Raw genomic sequence first — 18315 nt, 5'->3', positions numbered from 1 at the left:
GCTGAGACTCAAAGTTTGACGACGGGGCTTGTGAAAGCGACCCGCGAAGTGGTGTATGAGGCTCAAATAGTGCAGCGACTTCAGGAACTGGCTCCAGGTGATTTTCAGTGGGAGCTCATCCCGATTGAGGACAATGTGTTTAGGGTTGAATTCCCTACGGTGGACGATTTGCAGAAGTTGTTGAGTTTTGGGTTGTGCAAGGTGCCGGGTACTAAGTGTGTCCTGGAGTTTCACGAGTGGAAGAAGGTGGAGCCTAAGGGCAAACCGCTCACTCAGGTGTGGCTGTGGTTTTCAGGGGCCCCATCTGAGGCCTTGACAGATGCTCGAGTTGTGGCGAGTTTGGGTATGATGGTTGGTAAGACTGAGGATGTGGACATGGCCTTCACCCGCTCTCATGGGGTGGCCCGGCTCTTAGTGGGTGTTTTGGACATCGATTTTGTCCCCGGTATGGTTAACTGGTTTTATCAGGGAGAGGTGTTTCCGCTTGAGATTGAGTTTGAGGATTCGGAGCTGTTTGCCGATGTGGTTTCCAGGGATGCTATGGATATGCACGAGGGGGATGATGATGCCGGTGCTCGTGGGAACCCGCATAATGAGGCGGGTCCTGAGAGGGCTAATGGGTCGAGTCCGGATGCTCAGTTGCCCGGTGATGGTTCTGGAGTAGAGTCTCCCTCGGCTCCGGCGGTACCTATGAATACATTGCGGTTTGGATCTTTCGAGCCAGCATCGGCTCCTCCCCGCCTATGGAGCGACAGGGTGGAATCTGATGATAGCTTTGAGTGTCTGCTTCCGCCGTTGGAGCTTGATGCTGTGGCTAGTCCTTTGGAGGATGGTTTGTTGGGGCCGCTCTCGGTGACGTCCGTGGGAGAGGTTAGGGAGGTGGAGCCTCAGGTGGGCCAGCTTTTTCCTTCTACCTCAGTGGTCTCGAGCCAGACAGTGTCAAATGTTTCGGAGGTTCGGTATGGGGAGGGGAATTTGGGGCGGGTGGCCTCGACCTCTCCTTCCCGTAGTCTGGCGCCGGCGACACCGGTGACGCAGGCAATGGTCGGCTGTGGGGGAGGTCGCATGGGTCAGGAGGACCTGGCCTTCTCTCCTGTGGTGACGCCGTTCCTGGCGGGGTCGGCCAGCGCTGGGGAAGGGAGACCGAGGCAGGCGGCCTCGGCTCTTGCCTCCCCGGGCGTGGCGGGGACTCCCGAGCCAGCTGCAGCGCTGGGGGGGGGGCTGGGGCAGGTGGCCCTGGCTCTCCCTTCTTCCCCGGCGGTCAGGAGGACCGCCACGCCTACGTCGGCAGGTGGGGTGGGAGGAGGGCACGGGCAGGCGGCCCCCGCCTTCTCCTACCCGTTCGTCCCCGTGGACGTGGAGCTGGGGAGCCCGCAGCTTCCTCCTCCGGTATCCTCGGTAGATCCTCTGAGGGATTCAGCGCGAGGCTTTACTAGGGAGGAGGTCGTTGCTTTTGGCGGGATCCCAGACCCCGTCTCGACGGGGAGACGGTTCAGCGCTCGCGTCCACAAGCTCCCGGAGGTGGATGATATGCAGCAGCGGTGCGCTATGAGGGCCGCCAAGCTTCAGGATGCTGCAATCGCTTCTGGTATGTCCGTCAACATATCTAACTCTTTATTGCATTTTTCTCATGAAGAGATTATAAATAATGCAAACCAATTAGGAGTTTCACTCGGGGTTACAGATAGTGAGATTTCTAATTCGGTGAATGATTTGTTAGATTTGGAGGCGGAGCGTGCCTTAGAAACTATTCGTAATATTGCAGCGGTTAAACCCATGAATGACAATGAGATTGATGCTTTAGGGGTTAGAGTGCTCAATAATTTGTGTGTCGATCTAGCACCATCCAATCATGAGTCTGAGGACGAAGATATGCCCATAGAGAATGCAGTTGTTTGTTCCGCTGACTCCGGTTATGAGGACCCGGAGCTTGGACCTAGTAAACCCAAGCATAAGTGGAAGCGGAAAATTTACCCAGATTCTGCAGTTCGTCGGAGTGCTAGGATTCGGACTTCTAAAAAATTTTATGATGAGTGATGAAAGGAATCTTTTGGAATAGCAGAGGTCTGAAAGACTTGGCTAAAAGAAGGTTCCTTGCTGAGGCATCTCTGGAGCATCGTTTAGATTTTATTGTGCTATCGGAAACTGGTAGAAACAATTTTGCGCCACAGTTTCTTTCCTCTCTCGTGGGTGGTGTTGATTTTGATTGGCATTGCCTCCCTCCGCGTGGAAGATTGGGTGGTATCTTGCTGGGTGTGCGATGTGATTCGCTTGAAGTCCGGAGTGTAGTCATGGGTGACTTTGCGGTTAAGTTTCGAGTCAGGTCTAAGGTTGATGCTTTCAACTGGGCGTTGGTGGCGGTTTATGGTGCTGCACAGCCCGAGCTTAAACCGAAATTTTTGGCGGATCTTGTTCGGATTTGTGGGTCCGAACAGCTTCCAATCTTAGTTGGGGGAGATTTCAACATCATTAGGAGGAGAGAGGAGAAGAATAATGTTAACTTTGACGGCAGGTGGTCGTTCATGTTCAATACTATTATTGAAAGCTTGGATCTGAGGGAGATAGAGCTTTCTGGTAGAAAGTTTACCTGGGCTAACTCACTGCCCAACCCGACATACGAAAAGCTTGATCGCGTTCTTGCGAGTGTTGAGTGGGAACAGAAGTTCCCGCTTGTGACGGTTCAAGCTCTTTCTCGGGGTTTCTCCGATCACACACCACTGTTCGTTGACTCAGGGGAGCCGAACCACGTGGGAAACAAAAACACCTTTTCTTTCGAGATGGCCTAGTTCGAACGCGAAGGGTTCCTAGACCTGATCGCTAGGGAATGGGCGAAAGGTGTAGGCGGTAGGACCGCGGTCGAGCGTTGGCAAAATAAGATTAGGAGTTTGAGAAGCTTCTTACAGGGTTGGGCTAAGCATCTTAGTGGGGTATATAAGATTGAGAAGGAAAGGCTCCTCTCTCTTATACAGAATCTGGACGTTAAGGCCGAATCCACGATTTTGATGCCTGCTGAGCTCCAGGTTAAAACTGAAGCAGAGAAGAGGTTGAAAGAACTTCTCCGCGAAGAAGAATTGAAGTGGGCTTTGCGGGCTAAGGTTCACAAAGTGGTCCAAAGGGACGCGAATACTCAATTCTTTCATCTGATTGCTAATGGTAAGCACAGAAAGAAGAGGATATTCCAACTTGAACAAGATGAGGGCACTATTTTAGGACAGGATAACCTAAAAACGTATATAACCGAGTATTATAGGCAGTTATTTGGACCTCCGGAGGATAATTGTGTATCTCTCGGTGAGTCCAGAACTGAGGATGTGCCTCAACTTTCGGCTGCTGAAAATGATATTCTGGTTGCCCCGTTTTCGGAGAAGGAGGTGTTTGATGCTATAGCACAGTTGAAAAATAATAAGGCTCCCGGACCGGATGGATTTCCGGTGGAGTTCTACAAGAAGTGCTGGCATATTATTAAGGGGGATTTGCTACCTATATTTCATGATCTGTTCTCTGGACAGCTTCAATTATTTCACTTGAATTTTGGAACTATCACACTGCTTCCTAAGAAGACGGATGTTATGAGAATTGAGCAGTTCAGGCCGATCTGCCTTCTCAATGTTAGTTTTAAAATATTCACCAAGGTCGGGACTAATAGGCTCACACAGATTGCGCATTCTGTGGTGCAGCACTCCCAAACTGCTTTCATGCCGGACAGAAACATCCTTGAAGGGGTGGTCGTCCTTCATGAAACGCTCCATGAAATCCATTCCAAGAAGTTAGATGGCGTCATTTTTAAGGTGGATTTCGAGAAAGCGTACGATAAGGTTAAATGGCCATTTCTCCAACAGGCATTGCGTATGAAAGGTTTTGATGAAGCCTGGCGACGCCAGGTTGAATCATTTACGCAAAAAGGGAGTGTGGGAATTAAAGTGAATGATGATATTGGTCATTACTTTCAGACACATAAAGGCCTAAGACAAGGAGATCCGATGTCCCCTATCTTGTTTAACATTGTGGTTGATATGTTAGCCATCTTGATAGGAAGGGCTAAGGAGAATGGTCAAGTGGGTGGCTTGGTACCTCATCTGGTTGATGGAGGTGTATCCATCCTTCAGTACGCTGATGATACAATCATCTTTATGGAGCATGACCTGGCCAAGGCGAGAAATATGAAGCTGCTGTTATGCCTTTTTGAACAATTGACCGGGTTAAAGATTAACTTTCATAAGAGCGAGCTGTTCTGCTTTGGTAGAGCCAAAGACGAACAGGAGGCTTATAGGCAATTGTTTGGGTGCGACTTGGGGGATTTACCTTTCTCTTACCTAGGTATTCCAATCCACCATAGAAAGCTGACCAATAGAGAATGGAAGTGCATCGAAGATCGGTTTGAGAAGAAACTGAGTTGCTGGAAGGGCAAGCTCATGTCATATGGAGGCCGATTAATTCTGATTAATTCGGTGCTCACGAGTATGCCTATGTTTCTCTTATTGTTCTTTCAAGTCCCAGTTGGTGTTAGGAAAAGACTGGACTTTTATCGATCGCGTTTCTTTTGGCAGGGTGATGATCTAAAAAGAAAATACAGACTTGCAAAATGGGATATCATCTGTAGACCGAAAGACCAAGGGGGTCTTGGTATTGAGAATCTTGAAGTTAAGAACAGATGCCTTCTTAGCAAGTGGCTGTGGAAGCTTTCTTTTGAGACTGATGCCATGTTGGCCCAAATCCTTCGCAGCAAGTACCTACAGACAAAGTCCTTGTCCCAGGTCACAGTCAGGCCAACTGACTCGCCTTTCCGGAAAGGCCTGATGAAAGTCAAACAATCTCTGTTTAATAGGACAAAGGTTGTTATTGGCAACGGCGCTAGTACACGCTTCTGGGAGGATACTTGGCTCGGCGAGACACCCTTGGCCATTCAATATCCGTCTTTATATCGCATTGTTCAACGACGTGAGGTGTTCGTTGCTATGGTGTTTCAATCCATCCCCCTTAATATTCAGTTCAGACGGTCGTTAGTGGGCAATCGTTGGGAAGATTGGCTCCGTCTAGTTCGGAGACTAATGGATGTCCATCTTTCTCAACAACCCGATGAATTACGCTGGAAACTGACTAGGTCTGGAGTATTCACGGTTAAATCAATGTATATTGATGTAATTAATTCGAGCTCCATTCCTACCTCCAAGCATGTTTGGGCTGTCAAAGTTCCTTTGAAAATAAAAGTGTTTATGTGGTTTGTCCATAAACAGGTTATTTTAACCAAGGATAACTTGATTAAGCGTAATTGGACAGGACCTACGAGGTGTAGCTTCTGTGATCGGGACGAGACGATCAAACATCTCTTTTTTGATTGCCCGTTTGCCAGAGTACTTTGGCGGACGGTTCACATTGCTTTTAATATTACTCCACCGAATTCTGTCACTACGTTATTCGGGACATGGCTCACTGGGATTGAGCCTGAATTATCGAGACATATTCGTGTTGGAGTTTGCGCTTTGTTGTGGACTATCTGGACTGGCAGCAATGATTTGGTTTTTAACAGAACATCACGTATTCACTTTTTGCAGGTTATTTTCCGAGCCACGGCCGTGATCCGTTCATGGTCGCTACTCACTCCGATGGACGCCAGGGAGCATTTGGTTACTGGATCTATCCGCTGGGAGATGGTAGCTCGGGATATCTTCAACCGGTTTGGATAGCGGTCATGTAATAGGATAGGCAATTAGTTTACCTATCTATCTTTAGCCAGCCGGTTGTGGCGTCTTATCTTGGCTAGTCTGTGTGTCCAGCCTCTTTAGCTCTGTGTGAGCTGCCTTTTGATTACTTTTCAGTTGGAGACTTTGGAACCTTGTTGGAACCTTTTATTTCGTTAATAAGATGGCCGTATGCATCACTCTGATGCAGAGGCCGGGGAGATCCCCCTTTCGAAAAAAAAAACAAAAGTATAATACAAGCCATTTGCAAGTCATGCAAGTAGGTTGCAATGACAAACTACGGTACATATTATTGATATATAAGGGAAAACAACAAAGCTGAAGCTCAATATAGCGACGTGGAGAGGCTTGGGGACACACGGAGGGGCTCGGGGACAGCTTGGCCAACAAGCCATGGAGGGGGATGCCGGCCATCTCAGGGACGTGGCTGCCGTGGCGTGAGGAAGAAGAAAGAGGAGGGGGCGAGGGCTGAGGAGTGAGTGCGTGGCCAAGGCGAAGCTCCTGGACATGCTCCGGTGGCGAGAGCGCGATGAATGAGCAGTGGACGAGGGGGCCAACTCCAGAGCGCGCGTTTGGGCATGCGGGCTGCGTGGTCACCGTGTGGTAATGGCATTGGCGCGCGTTCTAGGCGCGCCGAGTGTGTCTGGCAGGTTGTCACTCCCCCAAGAGATGCTAAGTTCAAGGAGACAACCACAGTGGCTCAAGAGGTGGCTGGCCTAGGCTCATACACTAATCAGCAGTGAAGTGTTTGATCAGTGGTGTGTGAAAAACGCCGGTTCAATGGGCCTGAGTTTTGGCTGAGGATGATCATCCACTAAGGAGACCCACTTGGCAAAAGATCAGCTCAAATGGACAAGCCTAGGTGGCACTTGCTTTGCAAAGTACCACACTGGACCGAAATATGATTGTTGATGTTGTGCTCACATAGATGATTGGATGGATCAGAAGTTTGGTGGAAGATGATCATTTCGTCATATGAAGGCACTGTAAAAATTTCAAACCATTTAGATAAATATAAATGGTACATCCTTCACAGTGGTCCTCTTTGGACAGAAACTTTGGAAAATTCTAGATTATATGGGTTGTAAAATATCCTGGTAAAACTTCAGAAATATAGTTGCTTCACAAACTGAAAGAATGACCAGAAACAAAGATTGTGGAGGAGGGTTGGCTATATGAAATGATCCCAAATTTTGTGGAGGAGGATTATATAGGTAGTAAAATATCCTGGTAAAATTTCAGAAATTATGTAGCAATATAAAATATAGTTGCTTCACAAACTGAAAAGAATGACCAGAAACAAAGATGGGATGGTGTGCTCGACATGAGTAAGGAATCTTGAATATTTTTACATATCCAAGGTCCATATGGTCCAAAGTAATTTTGAAAATTTTGTGGGAATTTTGTGAAAGATGGGAATATAGGTTGCTTTACAACCTAGGGCATAAAGGATTATTCTTTTATTAGAAAAAGGAATATTTCCAAGAAATAAGTATTGGGATTGGGCTAAGATGAAAATGACATGATCTTGAGATGGGTTTGAGGGTGACAAGCCACTTGGGAGAGAAAAATAGAGATGATCTTCTCAGGATTCCAGACCACATAGCCACAGAAAAAGAAATCCAAAGCAACATTCAAAGAAATCCAAAGAAAAAAGAAAGGGCCGAAAATAAGGGTGTCACAAATTTAAAACTCTGTAGCATGTCCAATCATCAACATATGACTGCAATTGATAAAGTTTCATATGATTCATGGTGATGCTCATTACGCTTGGCTTAAACATACGAAGGAAACAATTTGAAAAGTATATACCTGGTTGCTGAAGAAAACCTATCGATCAACTGAATCATGTGATCACCTGCATCAAGCAGAAAGAAAATAAAGATTTGTACTGAACCCAATTCTATTTTCTATTTTCATTCCGCAAAATGTACCCAATTTTGATCTGTGCCGCTAACCGACAAACTAACAAGAACTTCAGATTTCTAGCTACGTGAGTAAAACATCTCTCCTAAATTGAATAAGAAACAAAATTCTCTCGCACATCATGGCTGAAACTTTAATAATTTTACCGCGGATAATCCTGGACACACTAAGAATATCATGGGTCCCTATGCACTACCATAGCAATCACAGGACAACATCAACTGAATCATGTGATCACTTGCTAGCTGCATGCGTTCATCTCGCACAGTTGTCTCCTTCGCCTGGTTTTCTGGCTGAGTTGCGAGCTTGCTTGTGGCGGAAGAACTCGATTAGCCGGAGGGAGCGTTGGGTTTGGGCAATGCGAAAGAGGGGGCGCAGTTGTGTTGTCACATGATGTGGTTCTCCGCCATGTTCTCCGAGATCTTTTACCATAAAATTCCATCTGTGTAATCGATATGAATGTCTAAAAGGGGATTCAGTCCATTTTCTATTCTAAGACCGCTTGGTCGGCGAGGAGACCTCCGCTTCCTCTTGAATCCTGGCGCTTTCACGACGCTTGACCTGAAGATTCTGAACCTAAGTTGAACACAAGTGTTTTTTTTTTGACAACTTTACTTCCTCTTTATTCATTCGTGATCAGGCTTACATCTTTAAGTAGTAGGGGAAGAAGCTCAGAAGGAGCATTATCTAACCACTCATTACAAAGCGAACTTCTAGCAATCCTAGCTAGTTCATGTGCAACCACATTCGACTCTCTGGGACAAAATTCGAAGACAATAGAGCTAAATTCACAAGCCAGATGATAACAATCATCAACAATGGCCGCGGCATCTCCAGCATATTGGCTATCCTTATTCATTATTTTCATGAGTTCCAGATTATCCAGTTGACAATCAGTCTATTGCACCCAGCTGTGAGCGCCATATTCAACCCAAACTTCAGAGCCATTGCCTCAGCAGTTAGTATATCATAACAGGAATCAATGAGCTTGTTTCCAGCTACAACCATATGTCCTCTATCATCTCGGATGACTGCTCCCATCGCCCCCTGAAGCAAATCCCAATCAAAGGCCGCATCAACATTTAACTTGACATATCCACTAGGGGGTTTGCACCAACCTCCCCTCTTTAACGAGGCCTTTGGATCACATGCAATAGCATAGTTAGCTGCTAAAGCACATACCGCTTGCGCAACTCTCTTCACATCTTGCACCGGCTCATTGTGCACAAGCTTTCTCCTCTCCCACCAAAGGTACCAGCAGCAAGCGGACATCAAGTCATGGAAGTTTTTCACTCCCAGCACGGCCGCTTCTTGTGCTGGTAAATTAATTAAGTATGATAGAATCTCCTCCCCTGCTCGGTCTACCCCACATGCATGGCGTATAACATCCTCTAGCCCCAACTGCCGCCAAACCTCTCTGGCCTTATGGCATCGAAAGAGTACATGAAACACATCTTCTGCTCCTTGCTTACATGCAGGACACGTCGGCCGGACTGGGATGTGTCTATTAGCAAGAACCACATTGCATGGCAGCGTTCCATGTAAGGTTCTCCAAAGAAAATTTTTAATTTTTGCCGGACAATTCAGTTTCCAAACCTTTTGCCATGTTGGGTTAGCACTAGTGGCGCCCAAACCATCTGTCCTCTGCAATTTACGGTCATGCTGGTAGTACCATAGAGCATGGTAGGCTGATTTCACTGTAAAAATTCCATGTTTATTCAAACTCCATGCTACAAAATCACTCATATCATGTGTGGGTAGTGGTAAAGAAAGGACCCGTTCCACATCAATCGGCCAGAAGGTTTGCTCCACAAGTGGCACATCCCACTGACCTGTAGCTGGATCAATTAAATCACTCACCTTTGATAGTAACTGGTTACCCCTCCAAATATTTATTTTTTCACCATCCCCTACTCTCCAAATGTATCCATGTTTCAGGGTATTCACCCCTTGCATAATGCTCTGCCAAGTGTAGGAGGAATTCTTTTTCAACTTGCAATTTAACATATCACCATCAGGAAAGTACTTTGCTCTCAAAATACGTGCACACAGGGAGTCCGGGTTTTCAATTAGTCTCCAGGCCTGCTTTGCCAAAAGAGCAAGATTAAAACAATGGATGTCTCTGAAACCCATACCTCCTTGTCGTTTAGGAACACACATTTTTCACCATGCGAACCAATGCATTCTCCTCTGAACATCCCCATCTCCCCACCAGTAATGCGACATCACGTCAGGTATTCCCTTGCACGTTTGTTTGGGAATTTTGAAGACCGACATTGCATACGATGGTATAGACTGAGCAACTGCTTTAAGGAGCACCTCTTTTTCCACCTGCTGAGAGTTGTCTCTCTTTCCAACCGTTTGCTCTTTGCCATATACGATCAATCAAGTACTGGAAGGTGTCCGTTTTATCCAATCCCACATGAGTTGGTAGGCCAAGACACTTATCGTTCAATGCTTCCGTCATGATATTCAAGATGTTACAAATTTGTACCCTTTCTTCAACGCTTGTGTTTGGACTAAAATAAATACTGGACTTTTCAACTGTGTCGCGTCCCACGCGTGTTGAACACAAGTGTTGGTCGAGGGTTGCTCATCGAGGGTGAGCCGTGTTGGTTGTAAACTGTGTCGCGTCCCACGCGTGCACCAGATTTGACCTGGTTTTTCTCGGGCTCGCCTCATATATCCTGGCCAGTTTTTTTATTCTTTTGTTTGTCCTAGACAAGGCAGCTCCGATGTCTCTTGGTTTGTTCGCGAGAGGTAGGAAGGTCCCAGGTGAGTAGGCCGCCGTAGTGACATAGGTAACTCCGTCCTCCGCCATAGGCTTGTACGCCCACGCATCCAACGATGGAGCAACGTCTGTCTGCCCATCAGCTGCTTCGCCACACGTCGTATCGTAACATAGTTAACTCCGACCTCTGACATAGGAATGTACGCCCATGCATCCAGCGATCGCCCCTTCTCCTTCAAATGGAGCTACGTCCGCCCATCAGCTTCAGCTGCCTCGCTCCACTGGGACAGGAACAGAAGAGCTCTGTGAGCCCGACGGACGGCTAAAAGGTACGTCGTCCATCTCCATCTCTGAGTCTGCACTGGTACTGCACAATTACCGTTGCTTAGTCCGGTCGTCGGTTTCGAGCAGAGGAAACAGAGTGAACGCACACAACCTTCCTGTTTGGTTCCAGGCGGTTCTGCCATCCTTCCTTAGTTCCTTTACCTTTTCTTCTTCTTTTTCAACCTAAACAAACGACGTGATTGATTACTGAAACAGCGACCATGACTAGCAACACCAGCACATCTCCCCGCTGGCCGTCAGCCTCGTTGCCTTCTTGGTTCTTTGCAGCCTGCATGCGCTGCAGCCAACACCATGGTGTTCGGTTACAAATTTCAGTGTAGAGAGAAAGCAAAATTGCACTGGACATTCGACCATTTTACAACTTTCTGCTACTTTTGTTTATCTGCGGCCATTCAATTAAATTTAAAATTGAACTTTGTATTTTTAAAGTCTTATGGTTAACGTCAAATTCTTTTCACTAGGGTGCTACATGCGCTCTTTCTAGTTTCAGACCCCACAAATCTGCCTTCAACCAACAGGTCATTGCAGGAGGCATGTCAGACAAGTAGCACGGCTGTGTCGTTGACTTTGTCTCGGAGGAGTGAAATCATTGGGTATCCATTTCATTCAAATAAAGAATAGCTAGTACAACTGTACAAGTCCACATTCAACAACAGAGTGAAGGTAAAATCCTTTCATGTTGCATCTCTCCACAAATGAGATGATTGCTACTTCTGTATGTTGGACTCTTCAAACCCTTCACGGTTTCGTTTCTATTCATCACAGAAGTGCTTAGGGTTGTTTTATGGCCATGGCCTGGGAAACATTCAAGGAAGTTGCTGGTGTATTTGCAGACATCACTGCATGTCGAGAATTTTTTGGCTGGGTCACGCCAAGCATCCTAGCAGCCCGACATCAGCTGCTGGGCGAAATCAGCACAACTGTGCAACACCAAATTCAGGTGGAAAGAGAGCAGTTTCGTCATTTGGAGAATGACATTTGGAAGCTCGAGACAACTATGCCCAAGATGCTTGACCTTATTGAACGTGTTGAGTGGCAGAGCCATAAGGAACCAGCAGCCAAACTTCTCCCACACATCAAGGATGCAGTTTATGATGCAGAGGACTTTTTTGATGAGTTCAAATATTATGCACTCAAGTTGAAGCTTGAGGAGAGCAAGAGTTCAGGTGAAAACCACATGCATGCTGCCTTTCGAGAGTTCTTCGAAAGTGTCCATCATTGTGACCACTTTAACAAAGTGAAGGAAATCCAAGGTAATCTAGATCACATCTATCACCAGTCGAAGGATTTAAGATTGCATAAAGAACCATTGAAGTTTGACAAATCATTTAGGCCAGACACAAGTGCTTTTTCCATGGTGCCACAAATATTTGGGCGTGAAGAAGAACTAAAGCACTTGGTCCAAATGCTAGGAGTACATACAAGCAAGAGAGGGAGGACTAACCGTGAAGCAAGCTCAACTGTGTTGCGCGTGCTTCCCATATTTGGTATGGGGGGTGTCGGAAAAACAACTATAGCACAACAAATCTGCAATGATGCAAAAGTGAAGGAGCACTTTGACTGCATTATTTGGTTGTGTGTTTCTGATGATTTTAATATAAAGAGGTTAACTAAAGAGATTCTGGAGCATATGGAACAAGATACAACATCTGATAATCTGAATTATCTAATGAGTAAACTGGCTAGTTGTGTGGAATCGAAAAGGTTCTTACTTGTCCTTGATGACATGTGGGGTGATACCATTAGAGATGGTGGGGAGGAGTGGGAGAAATTTTGCATGCCTTTGAGAAAGGCTCTTCAAGGAAGTATGATTTTGGTCACCACAAGATTTTTTAAGGTTGCTAATCTAGTCAGCACTGGCATGAAGAGCTTTGAGTTGGAGGGCTTGCAAGATGCTGTTTTTTGGGAGTTCTTCAAATTATGTGCATTTGGATCCAATAGGAGTTGCAACGACCTAGAGTTGGAGTGCATTGGAAAAGACATACTTCCTAAGTTGAAGGGTTCTCCCTTGGCTGCCAAAACTCTTGGACGCTTGTTGCAAAGGGACCTAAGCACAACACATTGGGAATCTATATTGACAAGTGAGTTGTGGCAATTAGAACAAGATGTGGCTGACATTCTGCCAGCCCTTAGATTGAGTTATATGTACCTACCACCATTATTGAAGAAGTGCTTCTCACTTTGTGCAATGTATCCCAAAGATCACCAATTTGATAAAATGTTTTTAACCGATATTTGGATAGCACAAGGATATGTGGAACCTCAAGAGGCATCCTTGTGTTTTGATGAGCTTGTAAAGGATCATTCTTTCAGAGAGCAGCTGAACAAAATAACAAGTACACACGGAGAGGAACTCAAGAGAGTGATAAATATGTTATTCATGATTTGATGCATGATACGGCACAGCTGGTCTCAATGTATGAATGCTTCATCATAAAACACGCAAGCGATCTTGATAAAATCCCTTCAAATGTTCGTCATCTGTCAGTATTCACTAATGAAAATGTTGGCTGTTCAGAATTGAAGAGGTTATGCAACAAGAAAAAATTGCGATCCCTGGTGTGCAATGAATTGTACAAAAGTGCAAACGATTTTTATCCCGTGATTGACTGTTGGTTCAGGAATCTCCCTAAAGTCCGTGTACTGAGTTTTAGGCTGTCCAGAGTAAGGCAGTTACCTGAGAGCATGGGCAACTTGAAGCATCTACGGTACCTTTGTTTACTCGGAAGTCCTACTTTCAGCACCCTTCCTTCATCGGTTTGTCATCTACACCTTCTCAAGGCTATAGAAGCTAAGGATTGTGTGTTTCAGAGTTTCCCTGAAGGCTTCAGTGATGCCATCAGCTTACAAAAAATAAAATCAAAGCGCTTTAGTTATAACAAGGATCACTCTAACACACTCTGGATAGAATGGACTGGTGATCAGCCAATACAAATGATGGAGAAGCAGATTGAAGTGTTGCCTCACTGGAATCTCCAACAATTGAGAATATGGCGTTATGGAGGTGAATCTTGTCCTAGTTGGCTTCGTCCTAACCTCCTGCCAGGGTTAAGTTTCCTGGACTTTCATGAATGCATGAATATTCAGAGTGTATCAATTTTTGGCCCGTACATATGTGATCCAGACCAGGCAGACAATCTTCACCGGCTTGAAATTTTGAAGATCACAGATTGTCCTAAAATCAATTGGCAAAGTTTTGTGGCCTTCCCCACTTCTCTTAGAACGATTTACCTACTGAACTTTGGGTATTTCACGGATCACTTTGTGAGATCCTTTCAGAACCTCAGCTTCCTCGCCCACTTGGAAATACGGAGCGAATGGTTAACATATATTCCCTTGCAAGTCTGGAGTAGCAATTTACCATCCCTTAAGTATCTACAAATGAACCGATGCGCCTCTCTTGTATCAGTTGGGGTCTCTGAAGCAAGCAGCAGCAACAACATTGGAGCATTCTCATCCCTTGATGTTCTATATATTACAGACTGCACGAAATTGTTGAGCCTTGATGAATTCCTGACGCCTGCTTATCTACCTGTTGTGAAGGAAATTTGGATTATGAATGGTAGGGAATTGATGTCCCTGCCAGGTGATAGGTTCCATGGGTTTTCTTGTTTGCAGAAGCTGACTATTGAACATTGTCCTATGTTAAATACACAGACGGTACTAACATTACCATCCTCCCTTAAGAAGTTCCGGTTGGAAGCATGTCAAAGCATAGAGTCCATCGACATTCGCCAGCTGGGGGGTACTCCAGCGCTGGAGGAATTGAAAATAGTACACTGTTCAACCCTCAGATCCATTGGTGGTTCAGTAGCAGTTGCTCATGTAGAGTCCGTGTTTATTCTTGATTGCCCAGAGCTGACAGAAGTAAGACAACCTCTTCGACGAGGAGGCTGGTAAGTATTATGTCACCAGAGTATATGGTTGCGTTATGTATTAGCATTTTTTTCACACATTATATTATACACGTGGCCGTTACGTTGATATCTTTACATCTTTCTTCGCAAATCAAAGCTCTGTGTATCCTAACTTGAAGTTTGAGGCAAATTAACTCTTTTTGGTAGGCCTCACAGTCTTTCTTGTTTGCTGGAGCTATGCATTGAATAGTGTTCTATGTTAAGTCGTTATTGCCATTGCCGCAGGAAATGTTTAAACAGTGTTATGACTCACGAACATATTGTAGCAGATCAATATTCATTGTCGAGAATATAATTGTTATGAAGACAACATTTATTAAAAACCAATAATACCTTTTCATAAAAGATTTTTATTGCATATTTTTAGGTACAACTATTTATTTGATGAAATATGATACATTTGATTCAATAATAATATTGCTCCATTACTATAGCTCATCCAACCAACAATATTTTTCATATATACTTTGTCGATTGCTCACATCTTCCTTGCGCTAAAAGATCTTGAGGATAGTAAAGCTTTCATGACTTTTTTGATTAATTTTAGTCTATAGGCAAGTTTTTAAGAAAAAGAAACATGCTCTATCGATTTTGTATGAAAGATGTGTACAAGTACGGAATTGAAAGGTGAATCCATTTTTAGAAGATGGTCCTCATGCATATAGATTTTGGTACATTGCCCCAAGTTGCCAATAATTTTTTTCGCACGTTCCACATTTGCCAACATTTGAAAATAGATCTATTGATTGTTTGGTCCATATTGCTAATCAAACATTGTAGTAATTCCAAAACTTTGCAAGGTGCCAATCTTATGGAAGCAAGCCAATGTAGAGGCCATTTGTTTTGGCTTGACAAATAGTGGATTGCCATTGTTTGGCAGTGACCCAAAGCATGCCCTTATATATTACAATGCAATAAAAATATTTTCTACTGTTAGGACATAAGTACTAATAAATTAAAGATGTTAGATAACAAATGAGTAAAGTTAGAAAATCAGATAAATTAATGATATCCACGAAGAAGGGCCCTGATTTTTGGGACAAGCAGTGGCTTAATCAATAGTTGGATCCTGAAGATCATCGGCCTTGTGTGCAAATTATGAAAGATATTTATGTCCTATAATAAAATATTACATTAATTACCCATCAAAGTACTATCATTGTATTAAAACTAAACATCAAAGAGTGACATCATCCATGATGGCTGCCTCGTCAATGTCGATGCTCATCCCCGCACCATCATTCATCGGTTGCAGTGGGTCAGGCGATACCGCTAATGAATAGTTACCAAAGGCAAAAATCTATTTTTTATAGAAAGATTTCCTTAGCAATTTGGCGTTAAGTTTGATCTGATGATTTGTATCATGGAGATGATTAATGTGGCTGCTGCATTATCAGTAAACACTAGTGCAGAACCGGGCTTTAGCACCGGTTCGTAAGACCCTTTAGTGCCGGTTATGCAACCGGCACTAAAGTGTGGGGACTAAAGCCACCCCCCCCCCCCCTTAGTACCGGTTCAGCACGAACCGCCACTAAAGGGCCACCACGTGGCACGAGGCGTGCCGTGATCTGGGGGACCTTTAGTCCCGGTTGGTAACACCAACGGGACTAAAGGATTTTTTTTTGTTTTTTTTGAAATAAAGCAAAAACAGCCCACCTACTGGGCCGGCACGGCCTACATACGACTAGAAACCCAACCTCTAGTTGGGCCAGGATGCAGGCCCGTACGGCCCAGTAGGCCACCCCCCCAAGGCAGAAGACTTGCAATAGGCCCACAAAGGCCTGCTTAGAGAGGAGCTCGACACGGTAGCCGCGGCGGGGCTTCTAAACCGGTGCGAGCTCCTCTCAACTAGCGAGGTGGGACTAAACATTGTGCACTGCGGGTGGCAGCGCACCCATTTAGTACCGGTTGGTGGCACGAACCCGTACTAAAGGGGGGGGGGGGTCTTTAGTACCTGTTGGAGCCACCAACCCATACTAAAGGCCACCATCTCTTTAGTACCGGTTCGTGGCACGAACCGGTACTAAAGATTCGCCACGAATCGGTACGAATGAGCGCCGCCCGCCTAGCCGTTGGAACCGGCACTAATGGTCACATTAGTGCCGGCTCAAATACAAACCGAGACTAATGAGCTGAATATTTGACCCTTTTTCTACTAGTGAAAGTACACAATACAAAAGGATACATAGAGTGTATTGGCATTATCATCCTCTCTTAAGAAGCTTTGGATGGTCGAATGTTCAAGTATAGAATCTCTATGAATCGCTGGTAGTTCCCGAGCACTAGAGCGGCTGGAAATCATGATGAGGTTCACTGGTGGTTCAATATCTGTTCCTCAAATAGACTGTGAGTACAGATAACTGTGCCAACCCCCAAGCTCGCAGATATATAAAAGCATATTTCAACAAGATCACATGTACGTATTACGTTGCTTGAAGGATTGGAGCTAGAAATTTATTGACAGGCATGTTTCTTTCCCCCAATCATTGCAGTACCTTACCAAGGTTTGCTCCACGGGCACTTTGAGGTTCTCGTCAGTGCTTGTCACATTCCTCGAAATAATATTTAACATAGTACTAAATGTTGAGTGCACGTTGCTATCAAGTTCCATTACTGGTTTGAGAAAAGTTCCACTACTGAAATAGCTAGGTTCTTGATTTCTTTAGTTCGGTTCTCCACAAGGGATACAAACTTATTTCTGAAAGCAAGTCTGAAAAATGAATGTTAGATTCAGTTTCATGAATCATAGTATTAGTTAATTTCTCTTTCATGAATCTAGTATCCAGCAAAGAAAAACTGATTAATTTTATGAATACATTCAATATACAGGCGGAATATTTGATAGCATGTCCCAGATGATACGAGTCAACAATTAAGGAGGATAAGTACTTTCATCTTTTGCGAGTCAAGACAGATGCAGTGGCGTGTCATCTCAGCATGATCCAACCCTTGGAGCATTATATTTTGAGTTTGAAACTGTCTGTGTGGTAAAGGCAAATAATACAATGTATTTTACTTATTGTTACAAGTAATCTCCCAAGGTGGTTTCAGCCACAAAACATGCCAAGCTTAATATCACTGGAATTTAGAGGATGTGGACTCGAAAACATATCATTTTCCATGATCTCAATGAACCCAAACTTAAATGCTCGTGTCACTGAAGATGTCTGAATGCCAAGCGACATTTGAAGCAGCAATCATTCATTACTTGAGGACCTGGAAATTCGAGATTGTCTGAACCTAGTTTTCATCGATGGAGCAAAGGCGATTGCAAAAATAAAGAAGGTTGAGATAGACGAGTATCCAAACTTAAAAGAAGCAGAGCAGGTCATGAGAGGCTCCAGGCGGTACGTGTGCTACCATTAGTTTTTCTACCAGCTTAGCTAGTCAGCATTCGTGATTATATCACAACACCAACCATTAAGAACCGAACACCAGCGCAGATTCGACGAATTTCTGAAACTACAAAACCAATTTTTTCTAAGCAGCTAAAATCATAAATGCTAAAAAACATTTTCTGAAAATCGTGAAGAGTTTTCTGAAATGGGAACATATTTTGTAATTCCAAATTTTTTTTGAAAAGCGAACATTTTCTGAAACTCCTAAAAAATGGAAACATCAACATTTTAAAAAATTTGTAAACAATTTTTGAAAATGGGAACATTTTCTAAGTAACAAATAATTTTTAAATAAACTA

The 18315-nt window shown here is 44.5% G+C and overlaps 2 protein-coding genes across 2 annotated transcripts; both read left to right on the top strand.

The window, feature by feature from the left end:
• Positions 1 to 2291: 2291 nt before the first annotated feature.
• On the top strand, positions 2292 to 2786 carry LOC141025693 (uncharacterized). Its single transcript, XM_073501603.1, has one exon. The coding sequence runs from the start codon at positions 2292 to 2294 to the stop codon at positions 2784 to 2786; it is 495 nt and encodes a 164-aa protein (XP_073357704.1).
• An 8705-nt stretch (positions 2787 to 11491) lies between these two features.
• On the top strand, positions 11492 to 15013 carry LOC109785043 (putative disease resistance protein RGA1). Its single transcript, XM_073500818.1, has 3 exons — positions 11492 to 13037; positions 13220 to 14597; positions 14986 to 15013. The coding sequence occupies exons 1-3, from the start codon at positions 11492 to 11494 to the stop codon at positions 15011 to 15013; spliced, it is 2952 nt and encodes a 983-aa protein (XP_073356919.1).
• Positions 15014 to 18315: the final 3302 nt, after the last annotated feature.

The sequence above is a fragment of the Aegilops tauschii genome, chromosome 6 (genome assembly GCF_002575655.3).
Source record: "Aegilops tauschii subsp. strangulata cultivar AL8/78 chromosome 6, Aet v6.0, whole genome shotgun sequence".
In the NCBI taxonomy this organism is placed as follows: Eukaryota; Viridiplantae; Streptophyta; class Magnoliopsida; order Poales; family Poaceae; genus Aegilops; species Aegilops tauschii.
The sequence above is the reverse complement of the archived record's forward strand: the minus strand, read 5'-3'. Positions and strand labels throughout refer to the sequence as shown.